The sequence below is a fragment of the Onychostoma macrolepis genome, chromosome 15, assembly GCF_012432095.1.
Source record: "Onychostoma macrolepis isolate SWU-2019 chromosome 15, ASM1243209v1, whole genome shotgun sequence".
NCBI classification, from domain to species: Eukaryota; Metazoa; Chordata; class Actinopteri; order Cypriniformes; family Cyprinidae; genus Onychostoma; species Onychostoma macrolepis.
The window spans coordinates 22,986,078-23,011,670 of NC_081169.1; the positions used below are offsets into that span (position 1 = coordinate 22,986,078).

Below are 25,593 nucleotides of genomic sequence, written 5' to 3' on the forward strand. Positions count from 1 at the left end.
CTGAGGCAGGATAGACCTCTTGGGAACCCCTATCACACGCAAACCTGGACACATCTGGCTGCCGACTGCAGCGAAGCTCTAGCTGCTAATGCTATGAAACTTACTTCCAAAACCTACAAACTAAAGTTCATGTATATGAAATTCAACCTAATTAGATATTTAACTTCAGAGAGCTGTGCTGTTTGCAACAAGTAAACTATGGGAATATGTGCACTTCAATTTCAAAGTTTTGAGAAACTTATAACCTTTTTTCAGCGTGTTTTTTTTTTTTTTTTTAAAGAAACAAAATGAAAACAGCTATTAGCCCTGCAGTAACATATTTCAAGCTTGCAAAAATTGTTGAGGGGCTCTTAATAGTTGTATATAAAGCTGTGATTGTGGACTCAGATCTCACCAGGAAAAAAAAAAGAAAAGACATTTGTGAAGCAGATGTTAGTGTTTTAGGTTTTTTCTTCAGCTTTCTTGGTCAGATTCTGGACGGTTCATGTAACTTTACACGCAAAAAAAAATGCAAATACAGTCAAACTGTTTTTTAAGAAATGTACTGTCAATTCAACTTTCTTTATACGAATTTCGAATACACACTTTTTATTGAGATTTTATTGTTTCAACTTCGCTTTTATCGTCTAACAGTGATATGTGCACAGTCTGAATGACAGTTTTTAATTATACTCCAAATTCAAGCTTATGAGAGAAAAAAAGTCTAAAATGTTGAAGCACAGATTCATGTATTGACCAAGACAAGAAAATACAGAGAATTTCTATTGTCTCACCCACACACATCAAGAGACAGAAACTTCAAATAAAGTTCTGCAGGAATGGTGAGCGAGGCAATTTAACAAGTGTGTGTTTGTGACAGAATTACAACAATTAGGATTCCTGCTGTGTGGTTAATTGCAATTTCTCTATTCATGTGTTTATGGAGGCCTGTAAAAATGTGAGTGTTTTACCTCAAATAACAAACATGTGTTGATTTGAGTGCAGCCAAACCAAAAAACACACATATGGGTCTGTTAAAACGTAAGGAGTGAGTTCCCTGCTGTAGGGCTTAAAAACCTGAACAGGTGGCAGACTTATTTTCCAATTGTTGCAGGCATGGTGCTCACTGTTTTGCACATTAATGAAAATTAAGAAACCACACAATTAAAGGTACAAAATGCAATTACGGCATCATTGAAACCTGTGGTATTAGACGTGTTGTTAGAAAACATGGGTGGAGTAACCAATAAAGCCAAAAAGATCATCATGTCAGAGTATTTGACAGCATTTGACAGTGCAGTATTAATAATACTGACAAAATCCTGATGAAATTATGATTATGATGTTTTGTTTACAATAATATACTGACCATACAAAACATGCTTAAAGGGATAGTTCACCCAAAAATGAAAATTTTGTCATTAATTGCGGAATACAAATTAAGATATTTTTCATTAAATCCGAGATCTTTTTGACCCTCTATAGACAGCAACACAACCGCAATGTCCCCAGGTCCAGAAACGTAGCAAGGACATCGGTAAAATAGTCCATGTGACATCAGTGGTTCAACTATAATTTTACGAAGCTACGAGAATATTTTTGTGAGTAAAGAAAACAAAAATAACAACTTTATTCAACAATTCAATGCATGCGTCGTTTACATTAAGAGGAGAGCAACCGCATTGTGATACTCTCTCCACTGCTGAGAAGGAGAAGAATTGTTGAATAAAGTCGTTATTTTTTATTTCTTTGCATCCATCTTACGGGTTTGGAACGACATGAGGGTGAGTAATTAATGACAGAATTTTCATTTTTGGGTGAACTATCCCTTTAACAATACGCTTTATACTGCATACACACACATGATCAATATTTTATCTATATAATCACTCAATTCATTGTCATTCTGCAATGAAAATAAATGTAGTCCTATATGGGGACTTGTGTAATCTTGTGTAGTCAGTAGATAGATAGATAGATAGATAGATAGATAGATAGATAGATAGATAGATAGAACTAATCTTTTCACAGTATAATGTCGTAACACTACATTTCTAAGGCACCCCTGCAAAGTTTCTAAGGTATCCTTGTACTTTTTTTAACACAATGTTGCTATGCGTGCTGAAACAGGAATGAGGACAAAAACAGACGTAAACACCTCATGTAAGCTCTGCTTGTGTAAGCTTTGCCGAAAACAATCTCTCTGTTGAGTGTGCTGCTGCTGCTGTTGTTGTTGTTGTAAAACAGTGTAGCTCTGTGTATGATCTCGTCGTTGTTTTCCTAAATCCTCCATGAACGCGGTAATGACGTCACACTTACCTGATTGACATATTTCGGCACCTCTTGAACAGTCGCGAATGATGATTCATTAGGAGTCATCAGACTGAACAATATACGGACCCCCTGAGAGACAGTCACACTGTTTACTTCCACTTGCGCCATTGTATTTGTAAATGTGGTTAAAAAAAATAAAAAATGAGACTACAGTATAGATCCTCGCACTGCTGGATTAAACAGATGGGCGTTTATGAACACCTACAAGAGTCACCTTTGAACTTCACTGTAAACACCTGCTCTGACATTTTATCCTATCAGTCAGATTGTCCTACCAGGGCTTACTGCGCATGCGCATATCAATATTGCGTCTTTTTTCTCATGCTAAACAACAATATTTTATGTATATGCATTACTGTATGGGTAGGCTTAGGGTTGGGGTAGGTGTAGACATTAATAAAACACGATCTAATAGATAGAAAAAATTATTTATTGTTGGTTTCCAGTAGCTTCTAGCCACAACTGCGAATATAACACATTACTGTATTTGCATTGCTGTAAGGGTAGGTTTAGGGTTGTGGTAGGTGTAGACATTAATAAATCATAATTTGACAGGTAGCATTTTTCGTTGTCGAATTCTACTACCTGCTGTTTTAATGGGAGGTAGCAAAATCTGACAGGGTAGCACAAATCGACAGAACACCGCCATGAAGAGAGATGTCACATGACACACGACAAGAACTTTTACTTACTAAGATAATATAGCTAATTCGACCTATAGGCCTACTTTTATTTTTATTTTTTTGCAGAAAGACATAGCAAACTGAGCGATTATATAGATAAATATAATATTCGTACTTTTTGCATAATTTCACAAAATTACTAGGCTAGATTACAACACACAATACAATGTTGACCTTGATTCCTCTTAGTTATCTTCACACATTACCCATCGCAAGTATGCTTTAAATTGCCTACACTAATCAGGTATAGCTACAGTAACTTTTTTAATTTTTTTACTATTTTTATATGGGACTTAATAAAAAATAAAAACAAATGAGGTATAGCTACAGTAACTTTTTTTTACTCTTTTTATATGGGACTTAATTTTTTTAAATTAAAAAAATTACTACATGAACAATATAGCCATGCATAAAGGTTTTCACCAAAATAAGTAAATGAATAGATAAATAAATAAATACATTTGCAAGGGACAATAAACAATACTGTATATAAAGACATTAAAAGACATTCAGTACCTGTAAAATATGAGTAGTTTTTTTGAAGGTAATATTGATTCAATTGTACATTTTTAAATATTAAACGCATGCTTTTAATTTACATTAATGGACAGCAAATACTCAATGTGTTATGACATTTTTTATTCTTATAGTTTTAAATAATTTTATTATAAATAATTATATTTTCATAAATATAGAAAGGCAGAGGCCTATCATATGTGAATCCCTTTAAGGCCGCAGCAGCAAACTGTAAATGAACACATATTTTGGGAAAGCTTGTAGCGTCTGCTGCTGTTTTTGGCTTGGACTATATTTAAAACAATGTAGCTTTTCCTGTCCAGGAGAAAGAACCTAACAAGTCAAAGGGCAGTAAAAGGCTTCGATGTGAAACAGAGAGTAGCATGACTTTGTGTGTGACCCTCTCTATTCCATTGTGCAGGAAGTTCCAGAAATCTCCTTGGTGATATGAAAACATTCAAACAAAATATCTTTTTGTGGTTTCTTCCGTCAAAAGCAGTTGTAGCTACAACTGACTCTTTTGGCAGGACCCTCAGAATCACTAGTCCTGGTGGGCGAACGTGTCTTGATTCTCCTGGCTTGCATTAAGAATTAGAATGCAGGCTCACTCTGTGGCGACAGTGAGAATGGACCATAATAATATTTCAGACCTGATTTTGTAATAGAATATGATCCGTTTGCTCACCCACCTCTCAGAATTAAGGCAGAAGTCCTGACCCTGCCTGGAGGAGAAGCTGAATTTAGCATATTCCCCTGCTCGTTCCTTAATAACTTATTCATGTAAGCTCCTCGCTCAGCCTTAGCATATATTCGTCTCATAATCATGGTGATGAGTCGCAGACCCTCACTGGATTTCTCTATAGAAACATTCAGTTTAAGGCGTGAAGGTGCTGAGGGTTAGAAAAATGGTCTTGATGGATTAGACTCGCAGCTGAATACACAGCAACGGTTGTGTATCAGTGCAGAAGCTCCTGTCCAATTACATGCAATTAAGGCCCAGAATTTCAGCTTCTGTAAGGAGGTCCCTATTGCTCAGCATCAGCATAAAAGTAGATGCAAAGTGACTCATACGACACAAATTCTAACTACTACAGTACTTAAATCTTTCAAGATTACTCACTACTAGAGGAAGTAGATGCCTTCACATTAAATTAAGATAATCAGTTTATCATATCTGTTTTAAGAAAACTGTGTTGGAATAAGTAGAGGGAACATATAAGATTTTAATAATCAGATACAGGCAGCAGGGCTCAACAATAAGGATGTGTTTTCTGCTTGCTCAGCCAGGCCATGATTTCATATTTCAGTATTTTTTAAAATAAATATTAATTTACCCTTATAATTTTTAAATTTCTAATTTTAAGTGTATAAAATATATAATTTTAAATATATACATAAAACTGTATATAAACGTATAATTTTACATTATTTAATATTATTATTAATTATTTTTTTAAATATTATTTATTCATTTTTCAATGGAAGCCTGTTTCTGCCACGGAATAAAAAAGTAAATAAATAAAAAGGTAATTGCGACTTTTGATCTCACAATTTAGACTTTTTTTCTCAAAATTGCAAAACGTATATCTCACGATTGTGAATTTTCTCTGAATTCTGAGTTCACATCTTGCAATTGTTTTTGTTTTTTGTTTGTTGACTTTATATCCCACAATTCTGACTTTTCTACTCAGAATTGTGCATTTGTATCTCGCAATTATGACTTTTTTAAAAAAGTCAGAATTGTGAGATATACCTACATTTAACTTTTTTATATTTTTATCCCATAGTGTCCTGTAAAACCAAATCCCACATAAATTAGCTTTTTTTCAACCCATTCTAACTGATGCTACTAAAAAAAAATAAAAAATAAAAAATAAAAAAATAAAATAAATAAATCTCAAAATTCACAATCAAAATTTGCTATAAAACCATCTGGGTGGCAATTCCATCAGCTGGCCTGAAACTGTAGTTAAAAGCCTCAAATCCTTCAAGCAGTGTCATTCAGAGAAAGATTCATTCTTGATATTGATAATAATAATAAAAAAAAAAAAGATCATACCAAGCAACATACGAAAAGTTTATTGTTGAAGCATGTGGTATTGTGTGCACGTGATACAGCTGTCAGATTTTTTAAAAATAGGAATACTTATATTATATTTACATGACATTATCTAAAATGTTTTTGACGGCACGCTTAATTGATCATTATTCTGATGACATCAACATTGTACAAAAACATACAGTAGAAATCAATTAAGGCACAGAAATTGACAGTGCAAACTAAAACTTACACCTTTTCAATGCAAGATCAGAATGGAATGTTGTTGGGCCAGATTGGACTGCTAGATTCTGTCTTTCAAGTAAAGAGCAGTAGGGTAATTTAAAGGTGCTGTAAGTGATTATTTTATGGAATAGCATGCAGAAAATATCCACGCGACCTGACAGAAGTCCCTAGGTTCTGTAAACAGCAACACAAATCTGTGATGCTATTCGGCTTTGCTGACAGGCAGGATTTTAAAATGACTTACAGCACCTTTCAAACATGTAAACAAATTCCGTCAAACAAGCAAGGCACCCTTTTTTGTGAAACTTGATGCCAGGGTATCACAAATATTCTGTATCATCCAAAAGCACAACAATACATCAGTCCTGTGTACACTACAGGAACTGTCCTGATAGGCGTCATGTTACGGAGCCTCCTCATTGGCACATATGGTCTTTTTGTACTTTCAGTCTATACTTTCAGTCAGTACTTAACATAATCCCTAACCGAACATGACCCCAGATAAGCATCGAAAGGCGAATGGGATCTGTTTGTATCATAAGTGAGCATGCTCAGAGCTCTGGTCGCTGTCGTGACTGTCCTCATTGTTGATAAGTGAGTCTGGTGTATGGTGGAGTCCAGGAATTCCCGAAAACTCGGAGGGAAGCAGTGTTCCCTTCTTCACATTCACAAGCTCTTTTTCTCTCGCTACCGCCCCCTGTTGGCCTCCTTTAACTCGCTTCCACTTCATCCGTCTGTTCTGAAACCACACTTTTACCTAGAGGGAAAGAAAGACACATGAGTTACCATGTTCTAATAATTGGCATCTATGGTACGGTTCCATGAAGAACCTTAAACATCCATGGAGCCTTTCCATTCCACAAATAGTGGGAAATGGTTATTAAAAAGTTCTTCACATTAAGAAAAACATGGTTATTTTAAAAACTTTGAGAACCTGAATTGGCCCATAAATGGAGAAAAAAACCTTTTGGAACCTTTGTTTTTTTTAAGAGTTGTAGTTTGTCTTCAGCAATTTAGTTTGTATGTTCGCTCATTGGTGCAGATGATCTGTTTACTGTGGTTTTTTTGGCAGTGCGATTGGAGAGATGGATCAGGCCATGACTCACCAAACTCCAGTAAGCTAATATCCCTTGATCAGGTGCAAAAGTGCCATGCGATCAGTTGACCGCCCTGCTATTCTAAGGCATGATCCACAAAGTTTGGAATTGTGTTTCTCTGAAGAAGTTAGAAATATAACATGGCTTTCAATGCACGTATTTGACAGCTATTTCCAGATCAGCAATAATTGGAGCCCATCTGTTTTGTGGCATCAGACGTTTCTGTCCTTTCCTTGCGAGTTCAGTCAGAGCCAGTATTTACGTTTCCCAGAATGATGATTTAGCTGTTTCTTAAATGGTCACTGCAGTGCAAGTAAGGCTCGCTGGGGGACCAGGCCACCATACAGTAAAATTTATTTCTGGAGGGGTGTAATGTTGAAGATAGTCACATGAAATGGACCAGAATTCTTCATACGCAATCAGACATGAGGAATACCAGGCTAAAATCACCAAAATTATGTCATTTGAAATATTTTTCCCAAATGGCTATCATTGGCTTTCAATGGCTACTATACACTAAAATTTATTTCTGTAGAGGTATAATGTTATAGATAGTCACATGGAATGGACCAGAATTCTTCATACGCAATCTGACTTGAGGATTACCAGGCCCAAATCAATGTAAACTGAACTTTTTTTTTTACCAAATGGTTATCAAACACGATAGTTAAGTTCAAAGGCACATTTTACTTTCAAATTACATACACAATGATTTGTTCATCTAATGTTTCAAGACATGTTTCAAGTCCACTAGAACACTATTCAATTGGCCACCCAAGTTCATTACTGTCAGCGCTGTAAGACTGCCACCCTTAAAATATATCTGCAACGTTTGCAATTCTTCTCTCAGCCTGAAAACATTGAGTATGTTACTGCTTACAGGTTAGTGCATGCATGTCATTAGACAAAAAAGAAAACAAAACAAAAACTAGATATGCATTTTCTAAAAAACAGAAAACAAACAAACAAACAAAAAAAAAGACTTGCATGGCAGCATTGGAAAAAATTTTAAGTTGAAGACGGGTTCGGTGTAAATGAAATCAGAGACACTCTGCAGTTGTCATAAAGCTCAGCACACATCTTGACTTCTCTTGGTTGCATATGAGAATCAAAACAACACGACGTCCATATGGTTAAACCGATGCAAGAAAGAAAATAAATAGTCAAGCATGCAAAAAAGCCAATCAGAATGATGATGAAATCGTTTTTGGTCAGGTTTTGAATGCTAAAAATTGCTAAAATGCTAAAAAAAAGAGCGGAATAAAATGTTCAGATTTTGAATAAAGTTTACCAAGACAAACAATTTTTTTCAGCGGATTAACTTGCACGGATTAATTGTTAATATCAAGACTAGCAATGTGCGTTAGTAAAGTAAATAAAATCCATTTTGATTTCATGCCGACTTTAAGGATCAGTATAAGTCTGGGAATATTTCACACTTTAATTTAAAATGTATTTTTTTAAAAGTTACAAATAAATAAAAAAATAATAGATATAAACTGTATAAATAAATAAATACTGTTCAGACTGAATGAACCATAGAACTTTAATTCTAATCGTTGAGGAATATTCGATTTTGAAAGCTGAACAGTCTATCAATATGTCAATGGGAATCTTTCACAGTGATTTTACATTTCTTCAAAATGTAAAAATAAATAAATAAATAATGTATATAAAAATGTTAATATAAATATTAATTATAAATAAAAAATAAGTTAGAATTTTTATGTTAAGTAGTTCAGAGTGAATTAACTGAAGGAGTTTAATTATAAACCCCTAAAACATTGCAGGGGCTATAATAAATTTAATCAAAGACAGTTGTTTTAATTAGGCTCTGCAATATTATTATTATGATTAGTAACCATTTTACATGTGCAAAATGGTGGTGGCCCTACAGTCATAGTACTACTCCTGCCACAAAGGTCCAGAACTCCAGCAGGTTCACACAGGGATCACATTGCAGGAGACGGATTTGCTTACTTGTCGTGTGGCAAGGTTTTTAATTCTAAGCCTCGGGAATGTATCCCCAGAGAATGTAACATAATTTAAGGCTACAGATGTCACTTCCTTGTGGGATCCTTGGCAAACTGCAAATTCTAATGAAACCAGAAGGTCTAGAAACACATTTGTAATCTAAAACACTGTGACGTTTTGGACATATTATAAATTAAAGAAACTGCATGGCTCATTGAGCAGTTAAAAAAAAATGTTATGAATGGTGTTTTGAATAAGGCCAGAATGACCTGCCAATGATGTCATTCCAAAAACGGCAAGCATTATGTCATCTCTTTATGTCTGTAGAAGTCAATAAACTTCAATGGTTTAATAAGATTACATAGTTGTTTGGTTAAAACATCAAATAGTCACAACAACCCATATTTCTTTGGCTCCAAATAAAGCGTCATGTGCTATTTATTTCACATGTGGCTGTAGGAAGCACCTTCCCACGCAGAGACCAATTTGTAAGACGGAGCGGCAAGGCGGAAGTGCCTTAGCGGACAGAACTTCCTTCGCCTCTCTTGTTACTTGACTAAAGCCAAAAAGAGATCTTGCAGAAACATCTGGAATACAATAGTCCCACTCCATAGCCACAGCTGGATAGAAAAGCACCGAACCCGAAAAAAAAAAACAGAGGTAGCTTCTGACAGAATGATTGATGAACAGATACGAGGTCGTGGTCAGTCATCTCACCTGCCTTTCTGTGAGATCCAGGTTTACGGCGATTTCGTACCGCCTCAGCCTGGTCAAATAGTTGTGATGGGCGAATTCTGCCTCCAGTTCTCGAATCTGCTCTTTGGTGAATGCCGTCCGCTCCTTCCTTGGCTTGCTGCTCACATCCGATTTGTAATTCCCATCTTGGGACTCTTAAAAGAAAAAGCAAAAATGGAAGAAACAATTTCCAACAGTCAGAAATGGTCACAAAAACTTCTGAAGAGCAGCATCAACGTCACATTCCAACAACAAAACGGCCTTTGAAACCCAATCAGCGCAATCGTTCCAATTAAATACAATCACTGCAGGGTTGAAATCCCAGAAATGTCATAAAGGAAAGCAGAGGAATATTGCCAGTCATCTTTACGATGCTGCAATTGTTCATGCCAGCTGTTTGTAAAAGTCAACCCCAGCCGTGAGTTTTCATAAACCACTATATAGATTCTCACAATGAGTTGGAGCTCACCAGAACTCTTTCCAAAGACTTCATTCGCCTTACTGTTAATGGAATCCGCTACCCTTGTAGTTTTAATATGGAACAAAACAGTACTGGAGGATGTGTAAAAATATATTTCCTTAGTTTATTTACCTCAAAATTTTACTAGCGTCTTCCACTCAAGCTGCCAACTCACAACAATTTTCAGTGGAGTGTTTCTTATTCCCTTCCGCGCTCTTGCGCTGTCAATTACGGCGAATTGCTTTCCTTTCTTTCAGATGTCTTTTGGAGTGACAGAACATGAACGCATAAAAGCGCATGTATATACAATTACATGCGGTTATTGCTAGAGCTCAATTACGTCAAGTCTAATCTCGAATGGGAAACATTAAAGGTCAGTAAGGAAATGTCAAATTAGACCTGCAATCCATCCTACCAAAGACACATGCACTTCTGTTGTTTTGACACTGGAGGAAGGAAATTTTATTCTTTTTTGAGAGATGTGTGCCTTCATCTTGCTGTGACTCACTTTCAAAGGGCACATCAGGCTTTTGGGTTCATTTATCTTAGGGTGTGGAATGAGTGCTAATCCAACTAGCAATCCAAAACCCAGCTGTAAATAGAGTCAGCTTTAATGAGACCCCATCCGCAAGTTGCTTTGCCATTTCAACAGAAATCAGCATGACATTTCAAATACATCAATTTTTTTTAATGTTTTTCCAATGGTAAAATACTTTGTAATATCCAATTTTAAAAGGAAAGTTCACCCAAAAAATGTCTATTCTGTTAAATTTACTCATTGTCATGGTGTTCCAAAACTGTATGACTTACTTTCTTTAGTGGAGACCAAAAAGAAGATATTTTGAGAATGATTTATTTTGGACCCCACTGACATTCACTATACAGACAAAACAGTTAAAACATTGTTCAAAATATCTTCTTTTGTGTTACACTAAATTAACAGATTTTTCTTTCTTTCTTTTTCTTTGTCTTTTTGGGGTTGTGATCTATCCCTGTTAAACTGTTATCAAACAGATTTTCCCCAACAACCCATCTCAACTGCTATTGGTCAGCCAAACAGATAGCCCCGCCCATAAACAACCGCTATTGGTTGAGTCACTGTTGCCGTGTCAGGCTGGTCGTATTTTCAAACAAAAAGTTTTGAAAACAATTAGAAAGAACTTCAAGTTTTCTCTGCATAAACTGAGATAAGGAGAAGAATTTTAAACAGTTTCAGTTTTAATATACGCATCACCTTGAAGATCTCACTATAGGTGGATGTTCAAATGAAGTGTCAAATTGCTGCTGTCAGCTACATCATGGTGGCTATAAACACATGCCAGACGTGTTATTTAACAGTATAATTTACAGGTTGGGATTTGCAGAGGCTGACAAGGACGGAGAGTTTGCGCAATGATGATATTATAGGTAGTTTAACATAGAAGTTGCACTCTATGGTGACTCTCCTTTGAACAAATAATCATCACGTGATTTCTAGCGACAGAATGGCAACTGTGACAGCCCTGATTGTACCCTAAAATTTCTGTGAATTTGAGTCACAGAAAAGAGTTCGGCTGAATGTGGGTCTGATTAAAACAAGCACAGAAAGGCACGTTTATTGCGGGCTAAACGCAGCCATTGTGGAGTGAGAAAAACCAACACGAGCAGAGTTTCACGAACAGAGCTGCTAGGAGTTAAAGCAACTTTTCCCGGCTTCCCGACACGGCGGTTACACCGCAGCAATTAGGCCTGCGCCTTAACTTTTATCTCTTCTTTAAAAAAAGCAAAGTACTGGGAAAAAAGGAACAGGACGGCCTGAGCTTTCAAAGATGATTTTAAAAACTACAGCTACAAAGAAAATTTAGACATCTACTTTAATATTCTAGTTACATACACTGAAGCTGAGCTTTATTGGTGGAAAAAAAAAAGAAACCAAAATGAATATCACGCAAACCCACATGACAAAATACACGCTAGGCTGCTGTCTTCTATCCAAACCAGGCATGTGCTGTTTTATTAGAACAGCCACATATGCTTTGAATAAATCAAACAATATATCTTAAGATGTCGACATTTTGATTATTAAATTATCCCTTGTTGCACTGACTGATGCTCATTATAAAATCATTCTATAAAGCAGAGACTTTTATTTTTGTTACGCCATAGTTACTCTGAAATTAAGGCAACCATCAAGTTGTGCGACAGTTTACACTAATAGAAAGAATATTAAAACATTGTAATAACTTAATTTGTACATTTAAATACATTTTAAAACAAATGCTCAAAATAGAACAACACTGTTCAATCCCACAATACACATCTACGAGAATTACATTTGCTGAAATTCAATACACTTTTGGGCCAAAACAACCCTTAAAACAATATTAATTTGCTATAACACGGTTATTACTCTATATGTAAATCTCACTTGCTCTGTCAACACTGTAATGTGTTTGATATCTTAGTAAAAACACATCTAACAGCTTGTATGTGTAATTCAAAAGTGTCACATGCTGAAAATTTAGACAGAATATGAATATACATAAACAATATAAAGAACATTAATCTATATATATATATATATATATATAATATTATAATAATAAACATTTATAATATACATTATGGAGTCATCTACTTTTGTTAAACCTTTCCAGCAGTGGAACAAGTATATTTATATTATGTTAATTTCGGGTTGGCGCAAATAAGAATAAATCAACATCTGCAGGGCTGTACCTCTTGTGTGGACCTGAACTTTGTTTTAAAGGGCAGAAAGTAGTTAAAATTCCTTTGAAGTAACAAGATTGTAAAAATACATTTTATGATCCATTTTATGCAGTGTTAAATTGATTTTTTAACAGTAGTGGAAACTATTCCAGACAAAACTAATTGGAGATGCCCATCAGATTAAACCAGCTTCTTTTGCAGTGAACCGAAAACTCTTCAGTTTACTTCATATCTCCCTGTCCGTTTTACTCATCAGCAAAACTAAAAATAAAGTAACAGTATATTCCCATTCCGATTCCAATGTACAAACAAATTATATTCAAAGAGAAAGCTGCTCACAGCACTCCTGTCATCTAACATTCGGCTTTTCGTGATAAATGCCAACACAGGCGTCCCTGTTCTCTCTCTCAGACCATGGCATTAGTTACTTTACCACAAGCGTTATTTTCTGCTTGCCAGAAAAGTGAGGAGATGAAACAGATGAGACTAAACGTGAATCAAGCGTGCAGTTAAATGCCCACACAAGAGTTACAATCTGCCCTCTGCTAGCCAAAATAATTGCTTCTGTGCGTGTCAGCCAACACCTACACAACTCTCGCGCGAAAAAACACGGCTCCACGTTCCCGAACACTGCATTGGAGAATCTTTTCCGAAAACACTAGCACTGCACTCAGTCTGATTGTGAAGGCTTTTAAAATGCACTATGACTAATTCAGCTCTGTTTTCAGTGACAATAAAACTAACTTAGATGTTTTAAGAGAAACCTTTTGAGTTTAATGGGGACTAAAACAACTCGATGACAAAAGAAGCGATATTCCAGAAAACATTACAAAGAATTTATCACAAAGCATAATGTCATATGTTCTTGTGATATGCAAAAGAGAAAACATCAGTTTTCCAAAAGAAAGTCAATTTTATTTATAATTTGTCTATAATATATATATAATTTCTTTTTATATAAATATCGTAAATAAATATAAATAATACATTTATAAGTATTTAAAATGTAATTTTAATATATTTATTTGGAAAACAAAATATACATTATAGATAATATTTGGAGAATATAGATAGATAGATAGATAGATAGATAGATAGTGTATTTTACAAATATTCTATATGTATTCTATATATATATATATATATATATATTCTATATTCTATATAAACACACACCTACAACATATACATATAATTAGATTTGACAAATGCAATTTCAAACAATATGAGACTCCATCATAATACTAACAATATTGCAAAAAAAATATCTTATTAGGAAGATCTGCTAAAAAAAAAACAATGACATAAGACTTTCTATGAAAAATTACTTGTTCCGATCAGATCCTTTGCTTTTAATCTAGGGATAAATTACCAGAGCTTGTTTCTTACCAGAGCTGTCACTTCTTCGTTTGCTATTCCTTTTCTCCGCCTCGGCTGGAGACATCGTATGACGTCCGAAATCCCCTCCGGGAACGCAGGAGGCACCTGAGGGCACCACTCCGCCAAGGCTCGGTGTGCTTGCGCAGAGGCTGGGGCCCCCGGGGCCCATATCTGAAGATCCTGAATCAGGGGCCGAGATGCCCAGTCCTAGACGGGTGCTGGTTGTCGAGGCGCTGACCGTCTGCGGTATGTGCCATCCGGTCTGCTGCGGCTGGGGTACATGATGATGATGCTGCTGGGACATGGGTGGCCCTCTCTGGTGCCCGTGTCCCCCAAACAGTCCCCCATCCTCACCTGGGTAGCCGCTCACGATGCAGGTAGAAGAAGGAGAGGAGGTGGAGAGGTCAGGGTATGAGGAGAGGTGCTCGGAGCGTCCGTGAAGGGCGAAGGCGGGGTGCAGGGCCTGCGGAGGGGCGTGAGGGCTGCGCAAACAGCCAAACAGTGTGTGATCCATCGCATGCACCAAACCAGCTGCTAGTGGAACAAAAACCACAACAAGAAAACTTCCCAAACGGCAGAAACACAAAACACTCCGTTGCTTCTCACTTCAAACAGCGTCTCCTTAAAAAAAGACGAAAATGAAGGAAAAGGAAAAAGTGTGTCTGTACACGTGTGGTGTGTGTGTGTGTGTGTGTGTGATAATCCCATGCACGTTGCGATCGAGAGTTGCCAGGCAGCGCAGCTGATGATGATGAGAGCTGGATCTCAGTTGACAGTCTAGCGCAGACTGCGGCCCAGCTGAGAGGGAAAGGTGCTTCCTAACAGTGGCCGGGCTTTTGGGCAATGGGCTGGGACTGAAGGAGGGGTGGGAGATGTTATAAATAGGGCCGTAACATGAGAGGGAGGCTGGGTCACAGAACCCCGTCACAACTGTCCACTGAAGCGAGCCAGTCCAGCCCTGCAACTCCATACATCTAAAACATGACAGAAAATAACAGGCAGATTTTCAGTTCAGCCTTTTTTTGTGATTTGTGTTCAAAAATATTACTTTTTCTTTTAGTCCCAAAAGACAAAAGGCAGATTGGTTGAGAAGGTCGGAGCAACTGAGAGGGGTTAAAAGTGTTAATGGGTTGTTGATCTTCAGCACTTTCTCCTCTGTTGTGAGGATGATTTAGAGGACAGGAGATCAGTGCTTGAAGCCACTAAGCTGTAGATCTTCTTCTATTGGAAGTTTGACTGTACAAATAGTGCTGTCATGCTTTTTGTGCAGTCCATCGACAAACAGCCTACAACAATCAACAAAGTACAAATGCATTTTTTTTTTACAGTTACTAATCATGTTTTTTTTTTTATAATACTAAAGTAGAAAATGGTCTACTTTATTCATTTAGGAATAATTATAATTAAATGTGATTATGTTAATTAATGTATTGTTCAAAAGTCTGGGGTCGGTAAAATTTTTTAATGTTTTTGACTGTTTTAATGTTTTTTTTTATGTTGTCTTATGCTCACCAAAATCTGCACTTATATCAAAAATACAGTAAAACAACCATGTGAAGTATTGTAAGAAAAGAAAATAATATATTTTAAACTGTGATGACAAAGTTGTGCTCCTTTATATTTCTGTGGAAACAGAAGATTTTTCTTTGATGAATATAAAATTAAAAAATGAAAAAACAAATATTTTATAAAATTATAAATGTCTTTGCAATAACCTTTTATCAATTAAATGCAACTTTGCTGAATAAAAACATATTTTATTCAGCACTATTTAAAAAGAAAACTCAAACTTTAGAATAGTAGTGTACACTGTCAAACAATATTTTTTCGAAATTGTAAATAAAACAGATTATTGTGGCATATTTAACAAGAAAATACTTTTTTTCTTCTTCAGTGTCATTTGTTACTTGCCATTTTGTTTGTGAAATTTACTAGCAATTTCTGAGTGAAAATAGTGTCTACACATACACACTATTCTAGACATACACACTATTATAAAGCAACATTATTTAAATTATACATTTATACACATACACACACATATATATATATATATATTCAAAACAGCAGCTACATTCATAACAATAATATTAATTCGCTAAACTAGTTTAAAATGTATATATGTTCAAAATTTATAATGGTTTTATGTGCACTGTAAAAAGTTGACGTAACTTAAGAAAATTGAGGAAACCCGTTGCCTTAAAATTTTTAAGTCAATGATAATTAAAAAATATAAGTTAAGTGAATTGTCAAGTTAAAAAAAAAAAAAAAACTATTTACTTAATTTTAAGACAACTGTTTTCCTCAATTTAAGTCAACTTATCTCTTTTTACAGTGTGCAGAGTATACACATATTTAGATGTGTATGCACATACAGTACATGTGCAGTATATAATCCAACAATATATACCATATAAATTCAGCAACTTCTCACTAAAATGAAATAAAAGGTTCTTTATGGAATATCCATTAGCTATAATTTGCGGTCATGGTAGTGTATCACTGCTTTAATCAGAGTAACAGTTGCTCATCGCGGCCCGCGCTGCTCCTGCAGAACTATCAGCATCGGCATTCAAGACGTCCCAAAGGTTTCACCCATAGAGACAGATGCAGTGCAACGGCACACAGAGCAGGGCCTTTTCTCTGCTCACGGGTAAAAGAAGGAGAGGAAATCAGATGCCTTGTTGGGGGAAATAGCTTTAGCAGATGGGGAAAAGAGTGTGGAGTCAGGGCCTTATTTAGAGAGAGCGGAGAAGACGAGAGACGGTCATTCTCATCTCTCAAAGCACCATCTCACACCGCCGACGTCTCGGGTGAGTAACACAAACTCTCTGTTTATCCTGCTTATTAGCCAAATTATCAGGATGGATCTGGATGCTGTTCACACAAGGTTTGTTTTCATAGGCGGTTTCTCTCTTTCGCTATCCGTCATGCCTTCTTGCTCACAGCGGTACCCCGTGGCATGATTTACTGAGCCCTGATCACATCTCACACGAAGCAGCTTTTTTTTTTTTCACTTTTGAGATGACAAATAGAAAAGAGTTGCATAGGAAGACACATAATAAGAGAGAGGGAGCATGAGACAAAAAAATCTAAGATACATTACCACCAGTGTGACATGTTGAGTCTTCAAAGATCAAATCAAACTTCAGCAGCTTCTGCGGGAAGATTTTCATTTTGCTTTGTTAAATCTAAAAAAACAAACATAATATTAAAAATATTTGTACAGTTTAAACTTTTTTTTTAAATTCTTGTCTGTAACATTCAATTTCAAAAGCCTTTGAACAAATTCTGAACAAAATGTGAACTAAATAAATACAATTTATTTATAAATATTCAAAATAAATGATTCAGTCTTCAGTAGTTCTCTGGGTTCTACTCTCTCTCCAAAGCACAAAAGTCAAAATCAAATTAAATGCAGTTATAGAGAGAGCAAAGTTACATATAAAGTTATATGCAGTTCTATAAAGAACAAACACAGATTCAATATTTCTGCATCAAAACACATGGAAAATATCAGCCTTAATCTAGATCTGCCGTAATATAATGACCTGCATAATTTGCATAATCACAAATATTTTAGGTTCAACTTTATATTAATGAATAATGAAAAGTGTATCTTATGTCCAGTTAAAAAATAAATTAAAAAATCACATATTTTAATCAACTTTTTCCTTCACTAGTCATTTACAGAATATATTCCTACAGTGTGAACAATTTTAGTCTTTTACTTAATATAAAGCATAATGCTTATTAATTATATAATTAAATTAATGCTTTTATAATTCATGATTTTATAATGCATAAATAATTGCTCTATAAATGCCTTTTTTAATAGTTGTAGATAGTGTATTTCAACTACTATAATTTGACTACTCATATGTGTTTTGAAAAATCTCTAGCACTACACAACAAAAAAAATACAAGACAGAACACCAGCTTTACTGTGATATATTTATTTCTGCAGGATAAAAGATATTAGGATAAAAAAATGTATCACTAAAGTTTTACAAACAGCTGAAATTAAAGGACGTGTCTGCATCTGTTCTACAAAAAGCACCGAAGAGTAACTGGAATTAAAAGCAGACTTCGAGAGCATGTAAATATCAGACGGAAAACAATCATCCAGTCTGGGTTTGCTTAAACTATGGACTTTTTCAATTTCAATTCATTTTCGCGCATCCACAATTTTCTCCTTGCTGCACCCATGACTGCTGTACATACGTTTCTGTTGTTGATGCTATTTAAAGTACTTGCACAAGACAATCTGACAAGACAATAATCATATTTCTAAACTGCACAGTGACATCCTTCTTCTATACATGCACACTTTCAATTGTCACACTGTGAAATAAATCCTGAACTCTTTTAAAATTCTTTTTCAGTTGCATTCTTCTGGCTCTCGTAAGTGTTGCATTTCCTGTTGATATAAAAATTTAAAACATACTGATTCATGTTTATCTCAGTTTGTCTGCAGTGCAAACAATAGCATGTAATTACATTTATATTTAACAAACATTCACCAACTTTAAATTCCACTGAATAAGATGTGCAGGAGTACAACGCAAATAGCTTAGAGATGGAATTGATTTTGTGGATACACAGTTACAGTGCTATTGCGCTCTGAAATATCTGATGTGCTGTCAAAATCTCAAAAACATCTGTTGGACAGTTTTGCCACACTGACATGATTCTGATCATCACTCAGTCCCGAGAGAGTATCACAAAGAAGTCTGTCCTCTCTCAAGTGTTTGCTAGTTTGTTGTCTGGTTAAAATGTTTTATTCTCCAATTTATGTCTTTTTTTTTTCCTTTTGGTCTTTAAAATTCAACTTCAAATGATTTTGAACTAAATTAAAATTCCAAATAAATAAATAAGTGTACTTTTGTACCCCTACCTTTGTTGAAACACTGTAAAAAATAATAAGTTGACTTTACTTAAAAAATTGAGGAAACCTGTTGCCTTAAATTATTAAGTAAATAATAATTTTAAAATTTGACAATTCACTTAACTTATTTTTTTAATTATCATGTACTTAAAAATATTAAGGCAACAGGTTTCCTCAATTTTATAAGTTAAGGCAACATCACTTTTTACAGTGAAATCATATAAATCTTTTTTATTTGATTAAATTTGAATTCAAATATCTTGTTTTTATAAATATTTCTATTTAAATTGAACTAAATAAATAAATAATCGGAGATTATAAATGCAATGTTCAGTTGTTTTCTGTGCCTCTCTAAAGTGTCCAACAAAAACTTATGAGAAAAACAATTGCACTTTTGTACCCCTAGCTTTTGTTGATATGAAAAATGGAATTTAAATATCCTTTTCTAATAAATATAAATAAATAAATAAATGAATAAATAAACAAATGAAAGGTACTTTTGTAGCCCTACCTTTGTTGAAAATCCTAGAATTTTATTTCTGATTTTATTTAATTACATCTTAATGTAAATATTTTTATTTAAATTGAACTAAATAAATAAACTGAGATTATAAATGCAATATTCAGTTGTTTTCTGTGCCTCTCTAAAATCTCTTAGAGAAAAGAAATGGTACTTTTGTACCCCTATCTTTTGTTGAATCATAAACATATTTCTGATTTGAACTAAAATGGAATTTAAATATCCTGTTCAAATAAATAAATAACATCTTTAAGATGTTCTTGAGTAGTCCAAGAGTGTCCAAAAATATGGTAGGCCTACTTTTATTACTCCAGCTTTTGTTGAAAATCAAATATTTTTCATTTCATTAAATTGTAATTCAAAAATCATATTTATGAATATTAATTTATTTTAATTGTAATGTAACAAAAATGTAACTCATTGAATTAGCTGTTAAATGAACAACTGGCCTTTATAAATAGCAGAGGAAGTAGTGTGTGCGTTTATCTAATAGATCCACTGATGCACCACACATGCGCACACACACACACACACACACACACACACACTATAGGGATGCGTGCTGATGTTGTCTACTAAACCCAGCAGCCACGGATTCCACTGCAGCATTATGAATGTGTCCTCAGAGATGATCTGGGAGGTGTGCTTTACACACTGACTGAACGCAGTAAAAAGCCTCCATGCTATTCCTTGTGTTGGTGGTATAATTTGTGTCAAATAAATCGTGAAAGTATTTGACTGTAAAGTCCGACTCTCTCTGCTGTTTGTCACACGCTCCAATTAATTTTGTCGCGCCCACCGGCTTCTCTGGCCACAAACGGGTTTGAAGACTGTAACAGCCAAATACATCACTAAAAGTCTTTTGTACCCCCTGGTCCACCATACTGTTTTAATAAATCCTTTCATTTCAAAAAGTGAAGTCAACATTTTATGATTTAATGGCTTCCTTCTCGCTGTCGGTGCCTATGACGAAGGCCAAATCCCAGAGTGCTGGAGACTCCCCGTCCTTAATAGGGGGCTTGGGAGGTTTCTTCCTATAGCGGACTAATGGATTCTCAATGTGAGGGTAGAACTTCATCAGGAAAAACCCACATGTGATGTTGGACCCTCTCTTTATACGCTATTCCAAGGTTTAAGTGCCATTCAAGTTGAAGTATGATGGCCATTAAGCTATAGCTTTTGTCCTTAGTTTCTCATCAACCAGTAATAATCAGTCAGACTGTGTTTAATATGTAAATGGCCTTGCTGACCTCTGCTGGTGTGTTATTGGTGTGAACTGCCCTGTTACACTCATCCAGCTGATATGGCAGCCAGATTTTAAAGCATCCAGTAGTCTAAGTAAGAATATTGAAAAGCTGAGTTTTTTTTTTTAAAATTAAAGCTGGAAATATCATTTCATTTTATTTATTCTGAGACATTTAAATACAATAAAATTATTATTTAATTTTTTTTAAGTTTCTGCACTATTTTAGGTCACTAATCAATAAAAAAGGGTGCATATAGGCTACTAAATAAATAATTATTAAAATTTTAATTTCTACTCAAACTGCTATGCAGAAAAAATATTTGTTTTTAAAATAATGCAATATATATACAGTAGTGGTCAGAATTATTGGCACCCTTGGTGAATATGATCAAAGAAGGCTGTGAAAATTAATCTGCATTGTTAATCCTTTTGATCTTTTATTTAAAAAGTTCAAAAAAAAAATCTAACCTTTCATTGGATAATAAGAATTTAAAATGGGGGGGGGGGGGGATATCATTATGAGATAAATGTTTTTCACTAATACACATTGGCCACAATTAACGGCACCCTTTTATTCAATACTTTTTGAAACCTCCATTTGCCAGTTTAACAGCTCTAAATTTTCTCCTATAATGCCTGATGAGGTTAGAGAACACCTGACAAGAGATCAGAGACCATTCCTTCATCCAGAATCCCTCCAGACCCTTTAGATTCACAGCTGCATGTTGGTGCTTCTTCTCTTCAGTTCACTCATTTTCTACAGGGTTCAGGTCAGAGGACTGGAATGGCCAGCAGAAGCTTGGTTTTGTGCTCAGTGACCCATTTTTGTGTTGTTTTTGAGGTTTGTGTTTTGATTATTGTACGGTTGGAAGATCCAAACATGGCCCATTATAAGATTTCTAACAGAGTCAGTCACTTATTGATTTTTTATCTGTTGGTATTTGATAGAATCCATGATGCCATGTGTCTAAACAAGAAGTCCAGGACCTCCAGCAGAAATATAGCCCACAACATCAAAAATATTAAATATTTAATTACTCATAGTAATAATAATTAATTCAGCATTTAACTATTCAATTCAATTGTATTTTATTATATTTATAAAAAAATGCAATTTTATTATTTTAATTTAAATGATATAGTGCCTCGCACATCCAAATCATTCGTAGGTGTATGGGATAAAAGTAGAATATAAAGTAAAAAATATGTAAATCCCACACACTACTCAAATTTGAATGATCATAAAAAAGTTTTTTCCCTCTTTTTATACCGAAAAATATAACAACAATAATAGATACTTTTTGTGGTGATGTAAGTTTTGAGTGGTGCGCAGATTTTTTTATTATTAAATTAAACTCTAAAAAAAATAAAGTTTATGAAATGTAATAATATTAAATATTACATTGTTAAATTAATTATTTAATTAAAAATGTAATTTTTCTATCAATAGGCCATATAATCTCATCTCCTTTTAATAATTTTATGTTTGTTTGATCAATTATTTATTTTTTAATGCAATAAATGATAAAGGTTTGTGTACAGGAACTATTATGTGAATTTCTTCTGTTGTCAGCAACTGTTTTATATTTAAGCACCATAAAATAAGAAAATATCAAAAAATACTGAGATATATATTGACAGCATAATTATGTTTGTCCACAGTGGCGGATACGCTACCACTAAACGCCTCTTTGGTATGGCAAACATAATTTCCATTAAACAGACGCGCATCAGCCGTCAAGACAGAGCCAAGCTAAAATAGCAGGTTAACTTCCTTATGCTGTCAGTCATACTGTGATCCAGCCCAGCAGAACTCACTGACCCATGCATATTTTGTCCTCACTGGGGTCAAACACACACACGCACACACAGGAGTTCTCAAGGGAGGCATTACTCTGGCTGTTCTTGCCTGAGAGTGGGAAGTGGAGCTCTTGAGCATTTCCCCATTTTGCTGCAGGACAATCCCATCATCCTCTAATCAAGCCTGCGGTTTAATAGCCAACTCTAACTCGATCCCATCTCCATCCTCGTGCAAGGGTCGTGACGCAAGCTCGGAACAATAGAAGGATATTGAAACACTTCGGCATCCACTTGAAAGTCCCGATCGCTCCTGCCAGATCAGTCAACGCTGGATTTGTGTCTTTGTGTCTCCTCAGACAGCGTTCTGCAAAGACATGTCGTACTGTGTGTGCCTGCTTAACATTAAAAGAATAGGTGACCTATAAATACTGAAAGAAAATACTGTCATTATTTACTCACCCTCATCCGATCTGTAGGCCATTATTTTTTTAAAAACAAAAATTTCAAGTTTTTAACAAAGTTTTTCAAGTGTTTTGTCCTATTTAGAGCTTGACAGACATTGCATAGAATCTTTTGGGGTTTTTAAAGCTTTCGATGCCAAAGGCCCTCAAATAAAATGATTCCCTTAGTAAAATATAAAAGCTGCTATATATTTTCATATATAAAGACTCATTAATTATTAGAGAAATAAGTAATATTTGACCCTGGACCACAAAACCAGTCATATGGGTCAATATTTTGAAATTGAGAGAGGGGGCAGAATAAATAAGCTTTCCATTGATGTATGGTTTGTTAGGATCGGACAATATTTGGCCGAGATACAACTGTGTGAAAATCTGGAATCTGAGGGTGAAAATAAATCTAAATATTGAGAAAATTGCCTTTAAAGTTGGCCAAATGAAGTTCTTAGCAATGCATATTACAAATCAAAAATTAAGTTTTGATATATTTACGGTAGGAAATTTACAAAATATCTTCATGGTTCATGATCTTTAATTAATATCCTAATGATTTTTGGCACAAAAGAAAAATCAATCATTTTGACCCATACAATGTATTTTTGGCTATTGCTACAAATATACCTGTGCTACTCATGACTGGTTTTGTGGTCCAGGGTCACATATTAGATGTCTAAACCTGGAAATACAGCTTTTCAACAATAAATACACTGCCATTCAAAAGTTTGGGATCAGTAAGGTGTTTAATGATTTTAATGTGTCCCTCTTATGCTCATCAATTTGAGCAAAAATACAGAAAAAAAAAACAGTAATATTGTGAAATATTATTGTGATTTCTAATATCGGTTTCCTATTTTAAAATACTTTAAAATATAATTTATTTCTGTGACACAGTACGGAATGATCCTCCAGAAATCTTTCTAATATAATAATATGATTTCTGAAGGATCATGAGACACTGAAATCTGAATTCATATTTGCTTCACAGGAATAAATTACATTTTAAAGTATATTAAAAAAGAAAAATTATTTTAAATTGCAGAAATATTTCACAAAATTACATTTTTTTTCTGTATTTTTCATTAAATAAACACAGCCTTGATGAGCATAAGAAACTTCTTTAAAATACATAAAAATCTTACTGATCCCAAACTTTTGAACGCCAGTGTAAATACACAATACATTTACAATAATTAAAGCAAGAAAGAAAAATTAGAAAGCAAAATGAAAGTAATATCAAATAAGTTTAAAAAAATGAAAGAAATTACTTTTATTCAATGAGGATGCATTAAATCGATCAGTGACAGAAAAGACTTTCCTATTTCAAATAAATGATGAAATATTGATATAATAAGAAATGTTTAAACAAAACCAGCATATTAGAATGATTTCTGAATGATCATGTGACACTGAAAACTGGAGTAATGATGCTGAAAATTCAGCTTTGCATCACAGGAATAAATTACATTTTAAAATCAATTATAATTGAAAGCACTTATTTTAAATTGTAATAACATTTCAGAAAATTACGGTTTTACTGTATTTTAGCTCAAAGAAAGGCAGCCTTGGTGAGCATAAGAGACTTTCAAAAAAAAAACTTTCAAACCTTTAAAACAGTAGCTTAATATTATATGTATAATTATACGCATATATACTTTTTTAAATCCTTTAACATCTTTTTAAATATTTTTCATTAAAATTATTAGCCTGGACCCTAGTTTGAAGTGAAATAGACGTACATATGAGCACATGCTGTAGATTAGCAGTAAAATCAGCATAAGACGCTTTCATCCATGATCCTACTGAGTTTGCATTGTCATTCCGATTACGCACACCGTAATAATATACAGAATGATGAATCAATTTCAACTTGTTGACAGCAAAATGATTCAAAATGCCAAGCTGCTGTAATAAAAAAGACATGATGTTGAGGATTTGTATGAGCAACTAGTCAGAACCACTAAAAATCCAGTGATTTCAGCACCCTTTGCTTCATATTAGTATCAGTCGCACCATCGCTTGCTCTGGCCTGAGTTTTTTTGACACATGATGAATCTCAGGCGAGTTTTACGGAGCGTATGAGGGTTACATAAGCAGGGCGGGAGAATGAAGCGTAAGGTTTAAACGGAAGAGACAGATCCAGGTCCAGCCCCTATCCAGACCCTCTCCAGAGATTCATTAAGAACAGAGAGCGAGGGGAAGAAACTTCCTGTCTGACCCAACATCTGCCTGGCTGGTCCGAGAGAGAGATGAGGAATATTTGTGGGGACAAAAAAAAGTCTCCATAAAACTTTCTTATAATAGGTTATTTCCCTGCACATTGCAGATGTGGATGACTGTAACGCACAAAAAATCAGTGAAACTTCACTTCACGGAGACATCCCTCATTGTCAGGTCGCTTGGCCGAGTTTGAATACAATTCATGATTTAGGGAACAATAGGGAGTTTTGTCAGACAGACGGGGGCGTAGAATAACTTCTCACCGGAAAGCGAAGCGTAGGACGATCTCGAAGGGACGCGAGCGTGCTTCATT

The 25,593-nt window shown here is 34.8% G+C and overlaps 3 protein-coding genes across 4 annotated transcripts in view; all 3 read right to left on the reverse strand.

The window, feature by feature from the left end:
* agmo (alkylglycerol monooxygenase) overlaps positions 1-2,585 on the reverse strand; it is a 34,259-nt gene extending 31,674 nt beyond the window's left edge. The window contains exon 1 of the mRNA XM_058745636.1: positions 2,299-2,585. Coding sequence (XP_058601619.1) covers positions 2,299-2,421 — 123 coding nt within the window. The 5' untranslated portion in view covers positions 2,422-2,585. The remainder of the gene's footprint in view (positions 1-2,298) is intronic.
* A 3,016-nt stretch (positions 2,586-5,601) lies between these two features.
* meox2a (mesenchyme homeobox 2a) lies at positions 5,602-14,664 on the reverse strand. Its single transcript, XM_058799532.1, has 3 exons — positions 14,158-14,664; positions 9,585-9,757; positions 5,602-6,553 (listed from the first exon to the last, which is right to left on the reverse strand). Exons 1-3 carry the CDS (start codon positions 14,660-14,662, stop codon positions 6,332-6,334), a joined length of 900 nt encoding a protein of 299 aa, XP_058655515.1. The 5' UTR covers positions 14,663-14,664; the 3' UTR covers positions 5,602-6,331.
* Positions 14,665-14,992: 328 nt separating this feature from the next.
* The window catches only part of crppa (CDP-L-ribitol pyrophosphorylase A), a 52,312-nt gene continuing 41,711 nt past the window's right edge, over positions 14,993-25,593 (reverse strand). The window contains exons 10-11 of one of the 2 annotated variants that reach the window (XR_009274362.1): positions 17,255-17,339; positions 14,993-15,122 (exon numbers count right to left, since the gene is read on the reverse strand). Coding sequence is in view for 1 of the 2 variants with exons in the window: in XM_058799529.1 (XP_058655512.1) it covers positions 17,334-17,339 (6 nt within the window). In the remaining variant the exon portion in view is untranslated. Of the gene's footprint in view, positions 15,123-16,537; positions 17,340-25,593 lie in introns of those variants that run through there. The other variant, XM_058799529.1, reaches the window with a different exon arrangement.

Bases quoted from the DNA above. Each gene is read 5' to 3' on its own strand.
- meox2a (XM_058799532.1), bottom strand. From the start codon at position 14,662: ATGGATCACACACTGTTTGGCTGTTTGCGCAGCCCTCACGCCCCTCCG. The intron at 9,758-14,157 runs GTAAGAAACAAG...TTTTCTTTTAAG, and splicing joins ACGAAGAAGTGACAGCTCTG to AGTCCCAAGATGGGAATTAC. The intron at 6,554-9,584 runs GTGAGATGACTG...CTTTCCCTCTAG, and splicing joins TGGATCTCACAGAAAGGCAG to GTAAAAGTGTGGTTTCAGAA.